General features: G+C 38.3%; 1 protein-coding gene across 7 annotated transcripts; it reads left to right on the forward strand.

Annotated features, from left to right (window-relative positions):
- The first annotated feature begins 1,777 nt into the window (after positions 1–1,777).
- Positions 1,778–6,862, forward strand: LOC147531854 (RING-H2 finger protein ATL3-like). 7 transcript variants are annotated; one of them, XM_086650545.1, is made up of 6 exons: positions 1,780–3,036; positions 3,533–4,056; positions 4,296–4,906; positions 5,019–5,126; positions 5,543–5,647; positions 6,138–6,862. In XM_086650545.1, exon 1 carries the CDS (start codon positions 2,039–2,041, stop codon positions 2,957–2,959), a length of 921 nt encoding a protein of 306 aa, XP_086506671.1. In that variant the 5' UTR covers positions 1,780–2,038; the 3' UTR covers positions 2,960–3,036; positions 3,533–4,056; positions 4,296–4,906; positions 5,019–5,126; positions 5,543–5,647; positions 6,138–6,862. The 7 variants fall into 7 exon arrangements, with proteins under 7 accessions (XP_086506668.1, XP_086506671.1, XP_086506674.1 ...); XM_086650547.1 differs by having other exon boundaries at positions 1,914–3,036; positions 3,921–4,906; positions 6,138–6,255; positions 6,359–6,862; XM_086650542.1 differs by having other exon boundaries at positions 1,778–3,036; positions 3,533–4,906.
- The last annotated feature ends 7,379 nt before the right edge of the window (positions 6,863–14,241 follow it).

A 14,241-nucleotide genomic window follows, 5' to 3' on the forward strand; every position in this document is an offset into this window, starting at 1 on the left:
CGTTAGAAAAAAAGACAAAGTTCTCTTTTGATCTTCAAATTTTGATTTTTGGATACTAATTATTTTACACACAACAGATTTCTACTACAGCACAAATGCACAATCTCTATTTTATTATCTTCTCAGTTTTACCCAGGCATATTTTCCTATCAGGATGTGCATCCTAGACATATCAGGAATAATCTAATAATCCTAAGAAGAAAAGAAAAAGATGTTACAAAAGTTAAAGGGAAGGTGAGCAAGGAAAGTCATAACAATGAAGACGGATTATTATTACTCTCAACTCATTTGGTTCAAAGCCACCACTCCCACTTAGCTGTATCATTAATTTTAACCCTAGTTCCATCATTTTGCTCCTAAAAAGTTGAGTTTATATAGAGTTCCTTACCTTATGTCTACCATATTTTCCATTAGTAACTAATAAATATAAAATCCGCCAGACTACAAATATTTATAGAAAAGTATTAGCTAGAATGATGTTCATGAATCATGATGACACATATGAGAAGAACATTTCCTTGCACAAATTTTAAGCCCACGCGGTTATTTGTTCATTCAATTAATTTTGAGTTGTGAACCTTTATAATACCAACCATTTTTCTTACCAATTTTCATTTTTAGTTTTTATCATTCTTAAATTTAAACCATGTGAAACGCACATTTTTTTTTTGTTAGAGAAGCACAAGAGAGCACAATTACACCAAATCATTATTCAGATCCGAAATGGAATGCCAAATCCTATGCCTGCGATTTTTCCTTCCCCATTTCGCTAATGTATCCGCCGCTGAGTTGCTATCTCTCGGGATGTAGGAGAATTTGATCTGGGTAAACCTGTCCTTCAAACTCAGAATTAGGTCCAGGTGCTTAATGGATTGCCATTGACATGATTGACGCTGGTCCTTCAAATACAAAATGACGTTCAGGTTGTCGCCTTCAAGGTGGACATGAGAGACTTGTAGATCGATGGCCCATAAAATCGCAGTCTTAATCGCTATGCTTTCACATTCTTCTACGTTTTGTCCTCGGATTGATTCGGCACGAGCGGCAATAAATGTTGAGTCTGAATCGTGAATGATGCAGCCGATGCCTGCTGGTTCTGTCAAGTTAGTGAAGGATGCGTCCACATTGATTTTGAGGAACGGAGCCGATGGAGGAGTCCATGTCGATTGATGTTTGTCTATTCTGCTACTAGGACTGATGAGAGGTTCTGTTAAGGAGGACTTGGTTTCAATTCTCATCACCAAAAGAAGTCCTTGTAGTTTTTGTAAACAGTGTTTGAAATGACACCATCGAAATCTTAGGTTACGTCGTTGTTTAATGATATTTATTTTGATACAGTATATATAGATCAAGATCATAAATGAAATCGTAAATGAGCATGCGAAAGACCAGAAAACTTAAAATGCTCTTTTGACAAAGATAAAACATATATATGTTTTTGTGCATAACCTTCTTTTGTCTATGTCTCAGCCAGGTCTTAATACCTTAGTCTTGTTACTAACTATAGTTGACCGAGGGAGTTAATACTCGTTCTTACCCTTCAGGTGTCTATGAGAACATATTCAAGACATCGGTTGCGAACTGATAACTATTGAGACTAAGTTCAAATTGTTTGGCAAAAGAGCTTTGTATCTATTCAGTACATTCGAAGTTTTTTATACTCAGACAAGCGGGACATGTGTGATGTATCTGACTTGTGGCTTTTGTTGTCATTTGGATGTGTCGTGAAGACAATGACTCTTCTCTTCATATCCTAAAATACTAACTATTTTTCTTCATTCAATTGTTTTGGTTAAGTTGTTCCACTTCCCCCACCTACACAAATAAACAAACCCCTCTCACAACCCACTCTTTTTATTCTCAAATATTGGTTCTATTTGGTCACTTAACCCCCCAAAGTAGACCTTTTTGGTCTTGCTTATAAGCTTTTTCATGGCATTTCAGCTCTAATCAATCAATCAAGATTCCTTTATCATCTGGGTTTTGTCTTGGGGTTTCTGTGGTTTTAGGGAGAGAGAGAGAGATAGAGAGAGAAAAAATGGCAGATTCAGATTCCAGTCTCCCATTTTACAAACTCCTAGCCATGGATTTAAGCAGCCAAATAATATTGGCAGCCATTGTTGTTGTCTTGTTGGTAATCATCTTTATTATTGTTCTTCATCACTATTCTAAAAGGTATTGGACCAGAAGATCAGAAACCAACATAACCCAAACCTCTGTTTCTCTCAATCTAGGTCTTGAACCTTCAGTAATTAAATCTCTCCCCATTTTCACATTCAATTTTGATCAATTTAAAGATGGTCTTGAATGTTCTGTTTGTCTCTGTGAACTTTCCCTTGGTGATAAAGTTCGTCTTCTCCCAAAATGTAATCATGGGTTTCATTTAGATTGTATTGATATGTGGTTTCAATCTCATTCAACTTGTCCTCTTTGTAGAAACCCTATTTCACCTGAATCTTCATCATCATCATCAAATCCCAGTCTTGAATCACCATCTCAGGGGATTTCAATATCTGGGTTACCTCCTAATTATCCTACAAATATCTTGTTTTGGGGTAACCAAACTCAAATTTCTGAAGGTTCTTCTTCATCATCATCTTTTTCAGTTTCTTCTTCATCATCTTCTTCATCAAGTAAAAGGGTAGATAAAACCCTAGTTATTGAATTGCCTAATAGAGTAACTGATTCCTTCTCATTATCATCATCATCTCCTCCTTCAACAAGTAGGTTTTCTGAGGAACAGTTGAAGCCCTCCATGAGTACTAGGCTTAGGTCATTGAGGAAGCTCTTGGGTGGAGAAAAGAGAATTGTTCCTCATAGCTCTAGTATAGTTGATATTGAACAAGGGGAAGAAGGAAGGAGAGTTCAACAAAATTCGAAGATATCTTCGAATTTTCGATCTTGTTATACAAATAGTAGCAGTAATGGAATCTACCCATCAGAAGACATGAACACCTGAGAGGATTTCAGCTGACAATTGAGGCCAGAAAATTGACAACTTGAAGCTCTTTCTGATATATATCATATATGGATGAGGTGAAGAAAAAATCCTAAAACTTGATCTCCCAATAGGTTTATGTTTATATTAGTTGTTTGTAGTTATGTTGATATATAATTATTTTCGTGTGCCAAATTTTCTAAATGAATTGTATAGAAGAGTTAGCTGCTAGCTTCTCTGTTTGAGAGGATGGAGAAATTCCAATCTTCCATTTAACAGAAGAGATGTAATATTGATATCAGTATTATGATTTATGAATGCAACTTTCAGTATCTTGTTATCCTTCTTTCAGCTATTTTTGGTTAACAATTTGATGGATAAGTTAATAAAACTTATCATTCTTATCTGCATTAGAAAGAGAAAATGACAGATTGTAGTTGCATATACGTAAGATAGAAAAAACATGAGAAAACGAAAGAACGATAAAACTCAAGTATGATTAACAAAGATATTATTGGAGGGTCCATAATCATATAAGTGGGGATTCGATAACTACTCAGTTGTTATTCTTCAACTTGTATTGGTAGTCTTTAGATATGTTTTGGAACTTCTAAGTATGGATCGAGAATTAGAAAAACCCGTGGATAAACTGCAAGAACTGTATTTGTACATCTGAGCTCATCGGGAGCTTAGTACATTTGATTGATTAACCTAGAGCAGACTGCAAGAGAATGTTTTACCATTACCGTGTCACCTTCTATACACGTTCATTACTTGCATGATACAAACAAACAAACACTATCAAGTGTCTGCATCCCTGCAATAATTTTTGTCGAGAAAGGGTGACCAGCCATTTGACAATTTTTTGTGACAAGATGTCATGAAGGTTGAGTAAGGCAATACGAACATTATAAACAGCATTAGCCGGTGTCAAGATTTCTTTAATCTGTTTCTGTTGTTTCTTCATTATTGTTCGGGCAAGCGACGGATAGCTTTAACAAGTAAAGGGACAGCAAAAACTCCGCAAATAGCGAGCCAAAAGGGGATGGAAAGGAAGCTTGCCTATTCAAGAACTCAGACAGTATGTAATTGATCAAGTATGCTTTCACCGAGATGAGGTACGTTTAATTCCAAACTTTGTTGCTCTAACTCTTTCCAGTAAGTATCTATTTTACTTCTCAGCTATTCCAGGAGTACACGGATAAGATCTATAAATACCATAATGTTATGGTTGGACCTCTCGAAATAAGATTTGAGATGATTTTGTGGACATGTATTCTCTTATTGATTCAGATAATTTTGTTTGGAAAAGGGATCAAGATAATAAAATTGTTTGATTTTTTCGCATTGGTTATAGTGTCTGGCTTGTCGATTGTGTGTTCTCCCTCTCAACATGGCAAAAAATTACGTCCATTGGAGTGAAGATGTGAAGTGCTTCTTGAGAATTATGGAAAATTTTGAGTGGTGTGGAAGGTGAACTTGTGGATGTGACGAGCATGGTGCAGCGTTATGTTAGAGGGCTGATGAGCTAATCAGTTAAGGGGTGGGATCGGCTCGGGATCAGACTGCGGCTCATCCCCACCAACCCCAACCAAGTTGTTCGGTTGAAACTCTGCCCAAGTTTTCATTAACTCTTACATACACAAACACAAAAGCACACACAATCATTTGTTCGTGCCTGTATTATTTTTCTATCTTAGGCCACAAACTCTACCACAATTTTTCTAATTAAACTCCAACAATTACCTTTTTTTGTGATCAATTTTTGTTGTTTATGTATCATTCTGTGCCTCCTTATTGTTCTAACCTTCTTTTATTGTTCAATTCCTATGGTATTGCAAGATATGTGCAGATTCCTCTATTCTCTTGTTCACAAGCAACTGCTGTGAAATTGTGCTTTCTACAAGCTGTTACTGACTGGTTGCACTTCTCTACATACTCGGGGAAGATTTGCCGAAAAACTGAGCTGTAAGTTCAATTTAAACCACAAAATCTTTATCTTGGAATGTGGGTGGAAATAGTAAAAGAATGTGAGAAATGCCAGATTCATGTACTAAACCCTAAAGCTCCATGTATTTAGAAATCTGGATTGGGTATCCACTCAAAGAAACAGATTGGCCACAACAGGAATCAAATCATCTCTCGCCATTAAAGTCTACAGATCCATCATGGCATCATGGATCCGTAGGTATGTATGAACAATTTTCTTTAGGTGGTTATATATATTGTGGGATAGTTTGTGGCTCCTTTGGTTAATTAGGTCACTAGTAATGCAAGGAGGAAGACGTGTAATAGCTTTTGGGTGTAGGGCCTCCCTCCCAAAGCAGTGTTCGCACTCCTAAAGTGATTTCCTCCCCCTTCCACATTCGATGTTAGACTATACCAACAATCTTCCCCTCATGCATCTCGTTTTAAACTTTGATAGACGATTGGGTTGAGACTTGTTTCATGCTGTTAGTTTGACTTAGCGAAGGTCATGTTTTGCCGTTTACCCGCCCCTCCATCCTTTATTCTTTCTTTCTAAAAAGTTCAAAGTTTTTGCCCTATATGTATTGGAAAGTTATTTTCCCCAAATCTTCAGCAAAGTTGAAATCTGTTGCATAGGGACGTTTGTGAAGACTAATCACGTTCGTTGAAGCTTCGTACTTGAAGTTTGTAACTTGGTGAAGACTTAATCAGAACAGAGGAGATAAAAACAAGCCATTTTAGGTAAACCCTAAATCCTATCTTGCTTTGCCTATGCACATTTCTAACTTAAATTTCTTTAATTCAAGGTGTAATGTGGACCATTGTAATGGTTTTGAAATTCGTTGCGATGGATCTAGGCTTCTAGCGTTTAAGTTGCTGGTCACTGTAATGGTTAGATTAGACTGCTTTATGGTTTCTTAAAACGGTGCGGTCGCACCGTTTGTGGGGTTGCAACCCGAACCATTGAAGACTTTTCTTTTACCGGGCTTACATTAGTAAAAATGGTGTGGTCGAACGGGTTGTTGGTGTCTACAAGCGGTTCGACCACCCCGTTTTCAACTCCAGTAGCTTCTCTAAGTTTGTACCGAGTCTAACCGCACAAATTATTCTACCATATTGTGTCGTCAGATTGTTTGGTAGGCTTTGAACTACGGTTCGTCCCCACCGTTTCCCCTTCTAATTTTTTTAAATTCTTTTCTCGATTCAATTTAATTACTTGTATGTATTCCAGTCATGATTGATCAGTGAGGTTGAAACAAAAAAGAAGAGAATGAGACACGATTCAGTGATGGGTGAGAACGGGTAAGCTTGAAACAAAAAGAAGAGAATGAGGCACGATTCCGTGATGGGTGAGTTTCGAGGTGGAGTCGACGAACCAACCAAGTGGCACATTTGCATCCACATCTACATCTACAGATCTGCCATGGGGTTCTAATGACCTTTTTCCCGCAGGTCCATTGAGCGATCCCTTCTACTCAAGTTCAAAAACACTTACACGACTGTTAGTGAGAGGCGCCAATAACCAGGGGGACGAGGGGAGCGCTAAATTATGTGGGATTATTGTGTTGCTCCTAGGTTGCTGCAGTGGAGACACTTCCAGACTTCCTGCGGTGAGACTGCTGTCAGAAAGATTATGTGTAAGCACGAAATCCTCATCCCAAACCCTAACGAAATGGTACTCTAGTCTTGGACTTGGGTCCGAAGACTCAGAACACCAAGGCCTTGATTAGCAACAACACCTAGAGCAGAGGATTTCCATTCTAGGAGCCCCTATCTAGTACTTTTGATTGTGGTTTATTCTTTCTCCACACAAATTTTGTTAGTCTCATATATGGGATTGGTTGGTACAACTAGGTCATGTGATTATATATTTGGTACAACTAGGTCATGTTAGTCTCTATTAAAGAATCATTAATAGAGATTCCACTCAATAATGGATACAACATGCACTGAAAACCTAAGAAATGTGATACCCCTATCCGAAGTAGGTTGGGCTAATATACGTCTGTGGAATACGGATACTTACGGCTTTCATTGGGCTGAGCTGCGCATGGAAGTTTTCATAGACAAGGTTTTTACCAAGCCCACACGAGTAATGCACAACCTGAATTCAGCCTTCTCTAGGCCCACACGACACTAGGAGTGTTGGCCACATGTTTCTGCCTCTCTCACCATGAGCCCCGTCCTACGAGATAAAAACGTATTTAAGTGTCAAAATCACAGGGTCGGATTTAGGTACAATAATACAGGTGATTGTCAAAGTATGACACAAAGTCGTAGTTGGCTCGGTGGTTGAGTCTCTCCCAGCCATAGCACACGTCATGGGTTCGAAACCCTCTAGAGTATTATTTTTAGGTGTTTCATTGTGAGACCTTTTAAGGGTGCCTGTTTTAGTGTTTAAGGTGCCTCTCTCAAGTTTGTCTTGAAGGAGGCGCCATTAAACTTATAAGGGAGCTTTTAAAAATTTTTAATTTATTTTGCCAATCTAATTGGTACCTCAAAATTTCTTTTGAACTCCTACTTCTTTTATCAAATTTCTTTTGTTCCAATTTCTTTGTAAATTCATCCAACTTCAGATAGAGTTATTTGCATCGCCATATTACCCTTGGGTCCTATTAATTTTTCATTCTTATGTATATATCTAAACATTATTTAATTTAACTGCAAGTGTTATTTATTTATGTTTAGATTTTAGTCAGAACATGTTACAATTAGTTGTAGCCTAATTAGTTGATAGTATTGCTATGACATATAGAAGTCATTTGTTTGAAAAACATATGATTTTTTTTTTTTTTTGCAATTTAGACTTATAACTAATTTCGGTAGAGGTTAGTAATGAAGTTCTGCAATTCGTCACTAGTGGCGGTATTACTTTTTTTACTGTTTAACAGTGTCCCCACAAAAAAAAGTTTCTGGCTTTGCCACTGGAGGTTACCCAACCTTAACCCCGACTTGGTTAGAGGCCCCAAGCAAAACTCTACTGAAACGAGTTCAGGTTTCCCGTGCTCATATCAATGGGAACAAAGCAAAGTGGCGTGGAAGGCTAGATAGCGTTATCAATCCAATACACATACACAATATGTTATGTGTCAGATGATCTGTCGGTGTCAGAAGATATACACTAATGAGATATTATCTTCCTAATAGCCATCGGCACATGACGCTTATTATGACCTGTGTCATACAACCGCATCATCTCAACTGAGCAATGTCACAACTCACCCAGACCTATTTAAACTTGTCAGATTTGCCCTAAAAAGGGATCAAAAGTTATCTTAACAGTTGAGACATTGAATTATTTCCTTAAATTGCAAAATCACCTCCCTGACTCGGGTGTTAGAGTGTGTTCAGTTATTTTTAGAGGTTTTGTTTCGTTAATTACCAAAGAGAAGTTCATTATCTGATTGGAGATTTTGATCATAAAACTGAAAATATCACATATGGACACATCACCATCTTTTATTAAACAACTCAGCTTTCAGGTAAAATAAATTTGTTTTATTTTATAACAACCAAATTGGGATATAAACCTTTTAAATTAGATGGAAGATTTTCAACCAACAAATACATATACAGATGGAGACTCTCCGTAGTTTTGATCTTTTGAAATTTTTGTAAAACAACGAGAACATTAACCATTTTTTTTTAAATTAAGGCGGTTTTGGACATTTTTTTTTTCTGAAGAACGACAACGACGAAAATCTTTGTGATTGGAGTGCTTCCTGAATTTTTATTCGGGAATCGGATAGTCCCGCCACCCCTTCAGCTCCTCTGGCCAGTTGTACTAAGTTTGTGTTTTCTTTGGTTAATGACTTCTTCCACATGTCTCTACCCTTCCGTGTGCTTTTCGGTCTCTAGGGCTCTACAGTTAGAGGGGCCATTTTGGCTGGAGAAATCCCCTCTCGTTTCTGGTGTTGGTTTATCCCGTGGTCGTTCCAGGCCTGAGAAGTGGAACTCCCAAAGTTCCTGAGGTAAAATAACCTACGGCTGACTAGCCGAAGGATCCTCATCGTCTCATCTCTATAATGTTGGATGGTCTTGACTACCATCTCCGTGGCGAGGTATTTGTGATAATTTTTTCTTTGAGTTTTCTGGCAAGGTTTCCTTCGTACTGATCAACTCTCTTCTTAGTAGGGTTCCCGAATCAACCACGACGCTGTAGCTCACTTAGACGCAATTGAGAATTTGGAGAGAGAGAAGAAGCAACTCGAACTGGACCTTCAATCTTCAAAAGCTGATACAGAGGCCAAGAATTCTGATCTAGAGGTCGTTTGTGCTGAGAAGGACACTTGGGAGCTTCGGGGTATCCATCAAGAATCTCGTCTGGTGGCTATGAGAAGGATATCGAAGATTTCACAGAGCTCGTGAGAAAGGAAGAGCTCGACAAATACATCAAGCATGAATACCAGTCCCTTGAATATAAAGTAAAGAAGCCCTCCGGAAAAGGAGGAGTCGGGTCCTTACTCGACACGAACACCCACTTCACCTTGGTCACGAAGCCCGAGAAGCGAAGAGGACCTGAGAAAACATGGGAGGGGTAGGTAACATCAACACCATGGTTGGAGTCCGGCCCTTAGTGGAGACACAAAAGGCGCTCAACGCAGATACGTCAACGAGGCAAAGGTGTCGCCTGCCCTGTTTACTAAGCTAGCAATAAAAACTCCACCTATAATCTTTACAGATGAAGACCTAATAGGAGTGATCTCACCACAGACTGACCCGTTGGTGATAACGATGGTAATAGCTAATTATAACGTCAACCAGGCCCTGGTTGATACAGACAGCTTAGCCGAAGTTATGAGCAGGGCATGCTTCCAAAAACTAGGGGTAAACTCTCAATACTTAAAACCTTATCGATCTTATCTGACAGGTTTTGGGGATAACCAAGTCCCGACCGATGGGATCATATCACTGCCATGGGGATCGGAGGTAGAGAAGCGAACAAGGTGATGATGCTGAATTTTTCCATAGTTGAAAAACTCAACGCATACAACGTCATGTCGGGAAGAAACTTCCTAAGAGACTAAGGGGCCGTCGTCTCCATAAACCACTTGATGCTGAAATTCCCAATCCCAGGAACAAATCTGGTAGGAACAGTCAAGGGAAATCAGGGAGTAGCCCGGGATTGCTACTAGTTTCAATCCGAATTTGTAAGAAAGAAGAGTTGGAACCTGTGGAAGCTCCGGAAAGCGAATCTCAGTTCGAGGATCCCAGAACAGACATGCAAGAATAACAAACTCGTACAGGTATAATGATAACTTCACTACTATTTCATCTTAGTTCCTTCTATAATAAAGCCGATGGTTGTAACGTAGCATTCGAGCTACAATAACTATTAATCAAGAATACTTTTAAAAACAAGTATTGTCAAGGAGAAGTCCTAGTCAAAACTAGTTGTGCTCAAGCCAGCGACCAAACCCTGGTAGCCCAAGATACGACCAGGGTCAAGGAGAAGTCCTAGTCGAAACTAGCTGCGCTCAAGCCAACGAACAAACCTGATAGCCCAAGCTACGACCAAGGGTCAAGGAGAAGTCCTAGTCGGAACTAGCTGTGCTCAAGCCATTAAACAACCCTGATAGCTCAAGCTATGACCAGGGGTCAGGGAGAAGTCCTAGCCAAAACTAGTTGTGCTCAAGCTAGCGACTGACCTTGGTAGCGAAAGCTACACCATGGGTTAAGGAGAAGTCCTAGTCGAAACTATTGTGCTCAAGCCAGTGACTAGCCTTGATTCGAAAGCTACGACCAGGGGTCAATGGGGAGCCTTAGGTGAAACTCAAATCAAGGGGGAACCCTAGTCAAAACTCAAATCAAGGGGGAGCCCTAGTCAAAACTCAAATCAAGGGGGAGCCCTAGTCGAAACTCAAATTAAAAAAATCAAGGGGGGACCCTAGTCGAAACTCAAATCAAGGGGGAGCCCTAGTCAAACCTCACAAACGGTTCTGGCCCCGCCAACGCTAAAACAAAAATCACTATAAAATTGATATACAAGTTTGGCTAAACTTTCATTTTGCAGAGAACCAGCAATTATCTTGGAAGATAGTAAGTTTGGTTACGAGCATTAGTAAGAATAGGTATAACTAAACTTTTGTTCTGCAAGAAAAGACATTCATAGCAGATATAGTAAGTTAGGAGAACGACATTAATTAGTAAGCCTAGGATTATGCTAACAGAATTACAAGTTTTTCTCGTGTTTCAAATTTATATCTAGGAATAAGGTGAAAAGAAGAAGAGTTCGTTCAATAAGCAAGGGTGGTACAAGGACGCGTATATAAAAAAAAGCAATAGGATCCCCAGAACCATCAGAAGCGTCAGAATCCTTTGTCGTCTCATTGGTCTTCACTGAAAGGAAGACTCCCCATCACTCCTCTTTCAACACAAAAGGAAGTAACGATCTCGCTGAAAGCAAATTTGTGATAAGACATTTAGAATTCTGAAATTTAATATCAACTTCTACATATTCATGAGGCTTATGAGCATCTAGTATTTGCATTTGTATGTTTCATATATTGTTTGCAGGTTATATGTATACATTATCGAAGTCCATAGTATTCATCGATATCTAGGATTGATACGAGGCAGATGGAATACTTCTTGATATGACATCGATATAAATCAGTTCGCAGTTTTATCGACTTTGGGAATCGTGGATATGGAAATTGTAGCATCACATACCCCGATACAAAAGGAGTGGCTTATCTCAGCCATCGGAGTGGGAGTCTCTGGTATGTGGTGTTGGCACACTTAGGTGGGTCGAAGAGGATCACCGTAATGAAATACGTCGTAAATGGTCACATAGACGTATGGTTCATTACATCAATTCCAGATATGAGTACACTGTCGCTAGGTGAATAGTGACAGAGCTATTATAGTCTAGTATGGACTATGGGAGTGTCCCCTTAGGCAGCATTAACTTAAGTGATAAACCCCGGGGTGTGAAAACGCATGTGTCTCTTCATGAGATAAGATCTAAGTAGTTATATACTGGTTACTAATGGACTAACAAGATGTAAATGATCCTCCGTGGTGACAAACCATTTTTGGAGGGACATTCACGGATGCTCAACATTCAATGTACTTAATGTCCGATGGAACGAAGTGTTTTAGCTTTGTTTATTGAAACGGGAGTTAGGACGATATCCTATGGTGGACGTAGATAAGTTCTGTGGATTGATGGACCCACTTGGCCGGTTCAATAATAGGCTTTGGATCCTAATCTTAAAGCTCTAAACCATTGATGCACATTAAGGGTATTTCAGGAAAGAAGAAGAGATAAAACTGAAGATAAGGATAAGGGTTTAGAGAAAGCGATGGAGGTGGGGCCCACATGGGGGAGGCGGGACACCTAGAGGTAAAACCCTAGGCGCCTAAACCGACTACCCTGGCCTATATAAACCCCCCCTCCATTCTCTAAAAAGACACACACATTCTCATTCTCTAAAACAGATTAGAATCTCCTTTCAGTTTCTTCTTCTTCAGCTTGACTACTCCACTGAGGTCTAGCATCATAATTGGAGGAGTTCATTATGATTAAGAAACTAAGGGGAAGCATTACCTTCTAGTAGAAGCCCTAATAGAATTCGGACTTGAAAAACTATAGTTTTACTTCGTAACAGAAACGTGCAGATTTGAGCACTTTCGGAGCCGAATTGGCATAGGGATATTTCTGACAAAGTTGTTCAGTTGACGCTGAATGTTTCAGAGCATTCTGAGTTATATCCAGATAGTTATAGCCAAAAAATTACAGCAGTACTGATTAAGCATAAATCAGAGAGCTTGCGGATAGGCTGCAGATTGGTTCTATTTCTTATTTATTCAATCCAGAACTCTCAGGCATGATCTAATATTATATTTTTGATTGCTTTATGTTTATAGAACATGTTAAAAGTCTTTTTTCCGCTGCATAGTAGAATAATTTTATTTTTACCGTATTTTACCTACACTCGCGTCACCTTGTCTTTGTTAAGATAACAAAGAAGAATGGACATATTGGGGACGTAGAAGCAACAATCACACTTTGACGCGACTTTGAAGCCCAACATGGTTTGTTTCCTCATAAGGCGAGAGAATTCATTCCCACGCTTAAAGTTATTCACCAACTGTTCCCGAAAAACGTTAGTCATCTCAAAAGAGTTGCGTCTGACAGTCTGAAGGGAGAGCTTATCTTTCAGAAAAGGGGTACTTAAGTGAAGGTTTATTCAAAATGAATGTAATGACTGTTATTCCTAAGATTAATAAAATAAATAACTCTGCTTATATTATTGGTTCTTGTATTAAGTGGCATGAGAGGTTATAACATGTTAACTACGATTCTTTAAGAAGATTAATTAACATGACCTTATACTTCAATTCGATATAAATTCTAACCATAAATGTGAAGTTTGTGTCGGATCTAAAATGACTAAATCGTCTTTCTCTTCAGTTGAAAGAGACACTGAATCGTTAGAATTGATACAAAGTGATATATGTGACTTAGAGACGGTTCAAACAAGAGGTGGAAAAAAAATAATATTTCATCACGTTTATAGAATGTAGTTGATAATAAATTTGAAATATATAAAGGTGAAGTTGAGAATCAACTCAATAAAAAAAATTAAAACTTTGCGAATCACCATTTGTTGGTATTTGTGTTGAAAATGTTATTATACATCAAACAACGACTCCTTATTCGCCCCAGCCAAATGGAGTTGCGGAAAGAAAAATTTGAACTTTAAAAGAAATGATGAATGCATTACTTATAAGTTCTGGATTACCCCACAATTTCTGAGGGAAACACTGCTTTCAACAAATTATATTTTGAATAAATTGTCCCATAAGAAGAAAGATAAAACTCCTTATGAGTTATGTAGGAAAAAAGTCTTCTTATATATCTCAAAGTATTGGGTTGTTTATCAAAAGTGACTATTCCTACACCTGAGATGGTCAAAACTAGACAAAATACTATAAATTGTATTTTCACAGGATATGCACATTAATAGTAGTGCATAACGATTTCTTATACATAATTCTGAAATTCAAGACTTACATGTTAATATTGTAATCGAGTGAAGAAATGCTACATTTTTTAAAAACACATTTTCATACAAATTAGAAGTTGAAGAAAGTTCTCAAAAGCGAAAATTTGAGAATATTAGTAATGATGAAAATACAAGCAAAGATGATATGGGGGATGTGGTTCAAGAACCACATCCCCCATAAAATAAAGACGGGCCCGGGAGAGCCAAAAGACAATATTGCCAAAACATATGGTCTTGATTTACTCACATTTTTATTAGAACAAAAATCCTCAAACATACAAAGAAGCCATGTCTTCTCCTGAATCTTAATTTTGGAAAGAT

Source organism: Eschscholzia californica, unplaced genomic scaffold (genome assembly GCF_041429995.1).
Source record: "Eschscholzia californica isolate CP2 unplaced genomic scaffold, dmEscCali1.0.p SCAF_6, whole genome shotgun sequence".
Taxonomy (NCBI): domain Eukaryota; kingdom Viridiplantae; phylum Streptophyta; class Magnoliopsida; order Ranunculales; family Papaveraceae; genus Eschscholzia; species Eschscholzia californica.

What these genes read in the sequence shown, in the direction of transcription:
- LOC147531854 (XM_086650542.1), top strand. Translation starts at nt 2,039, where the DNA reads ATGGCAGATTCAGATTCCAGTCTCCCATTTTACAAACTCCTAGCCATG.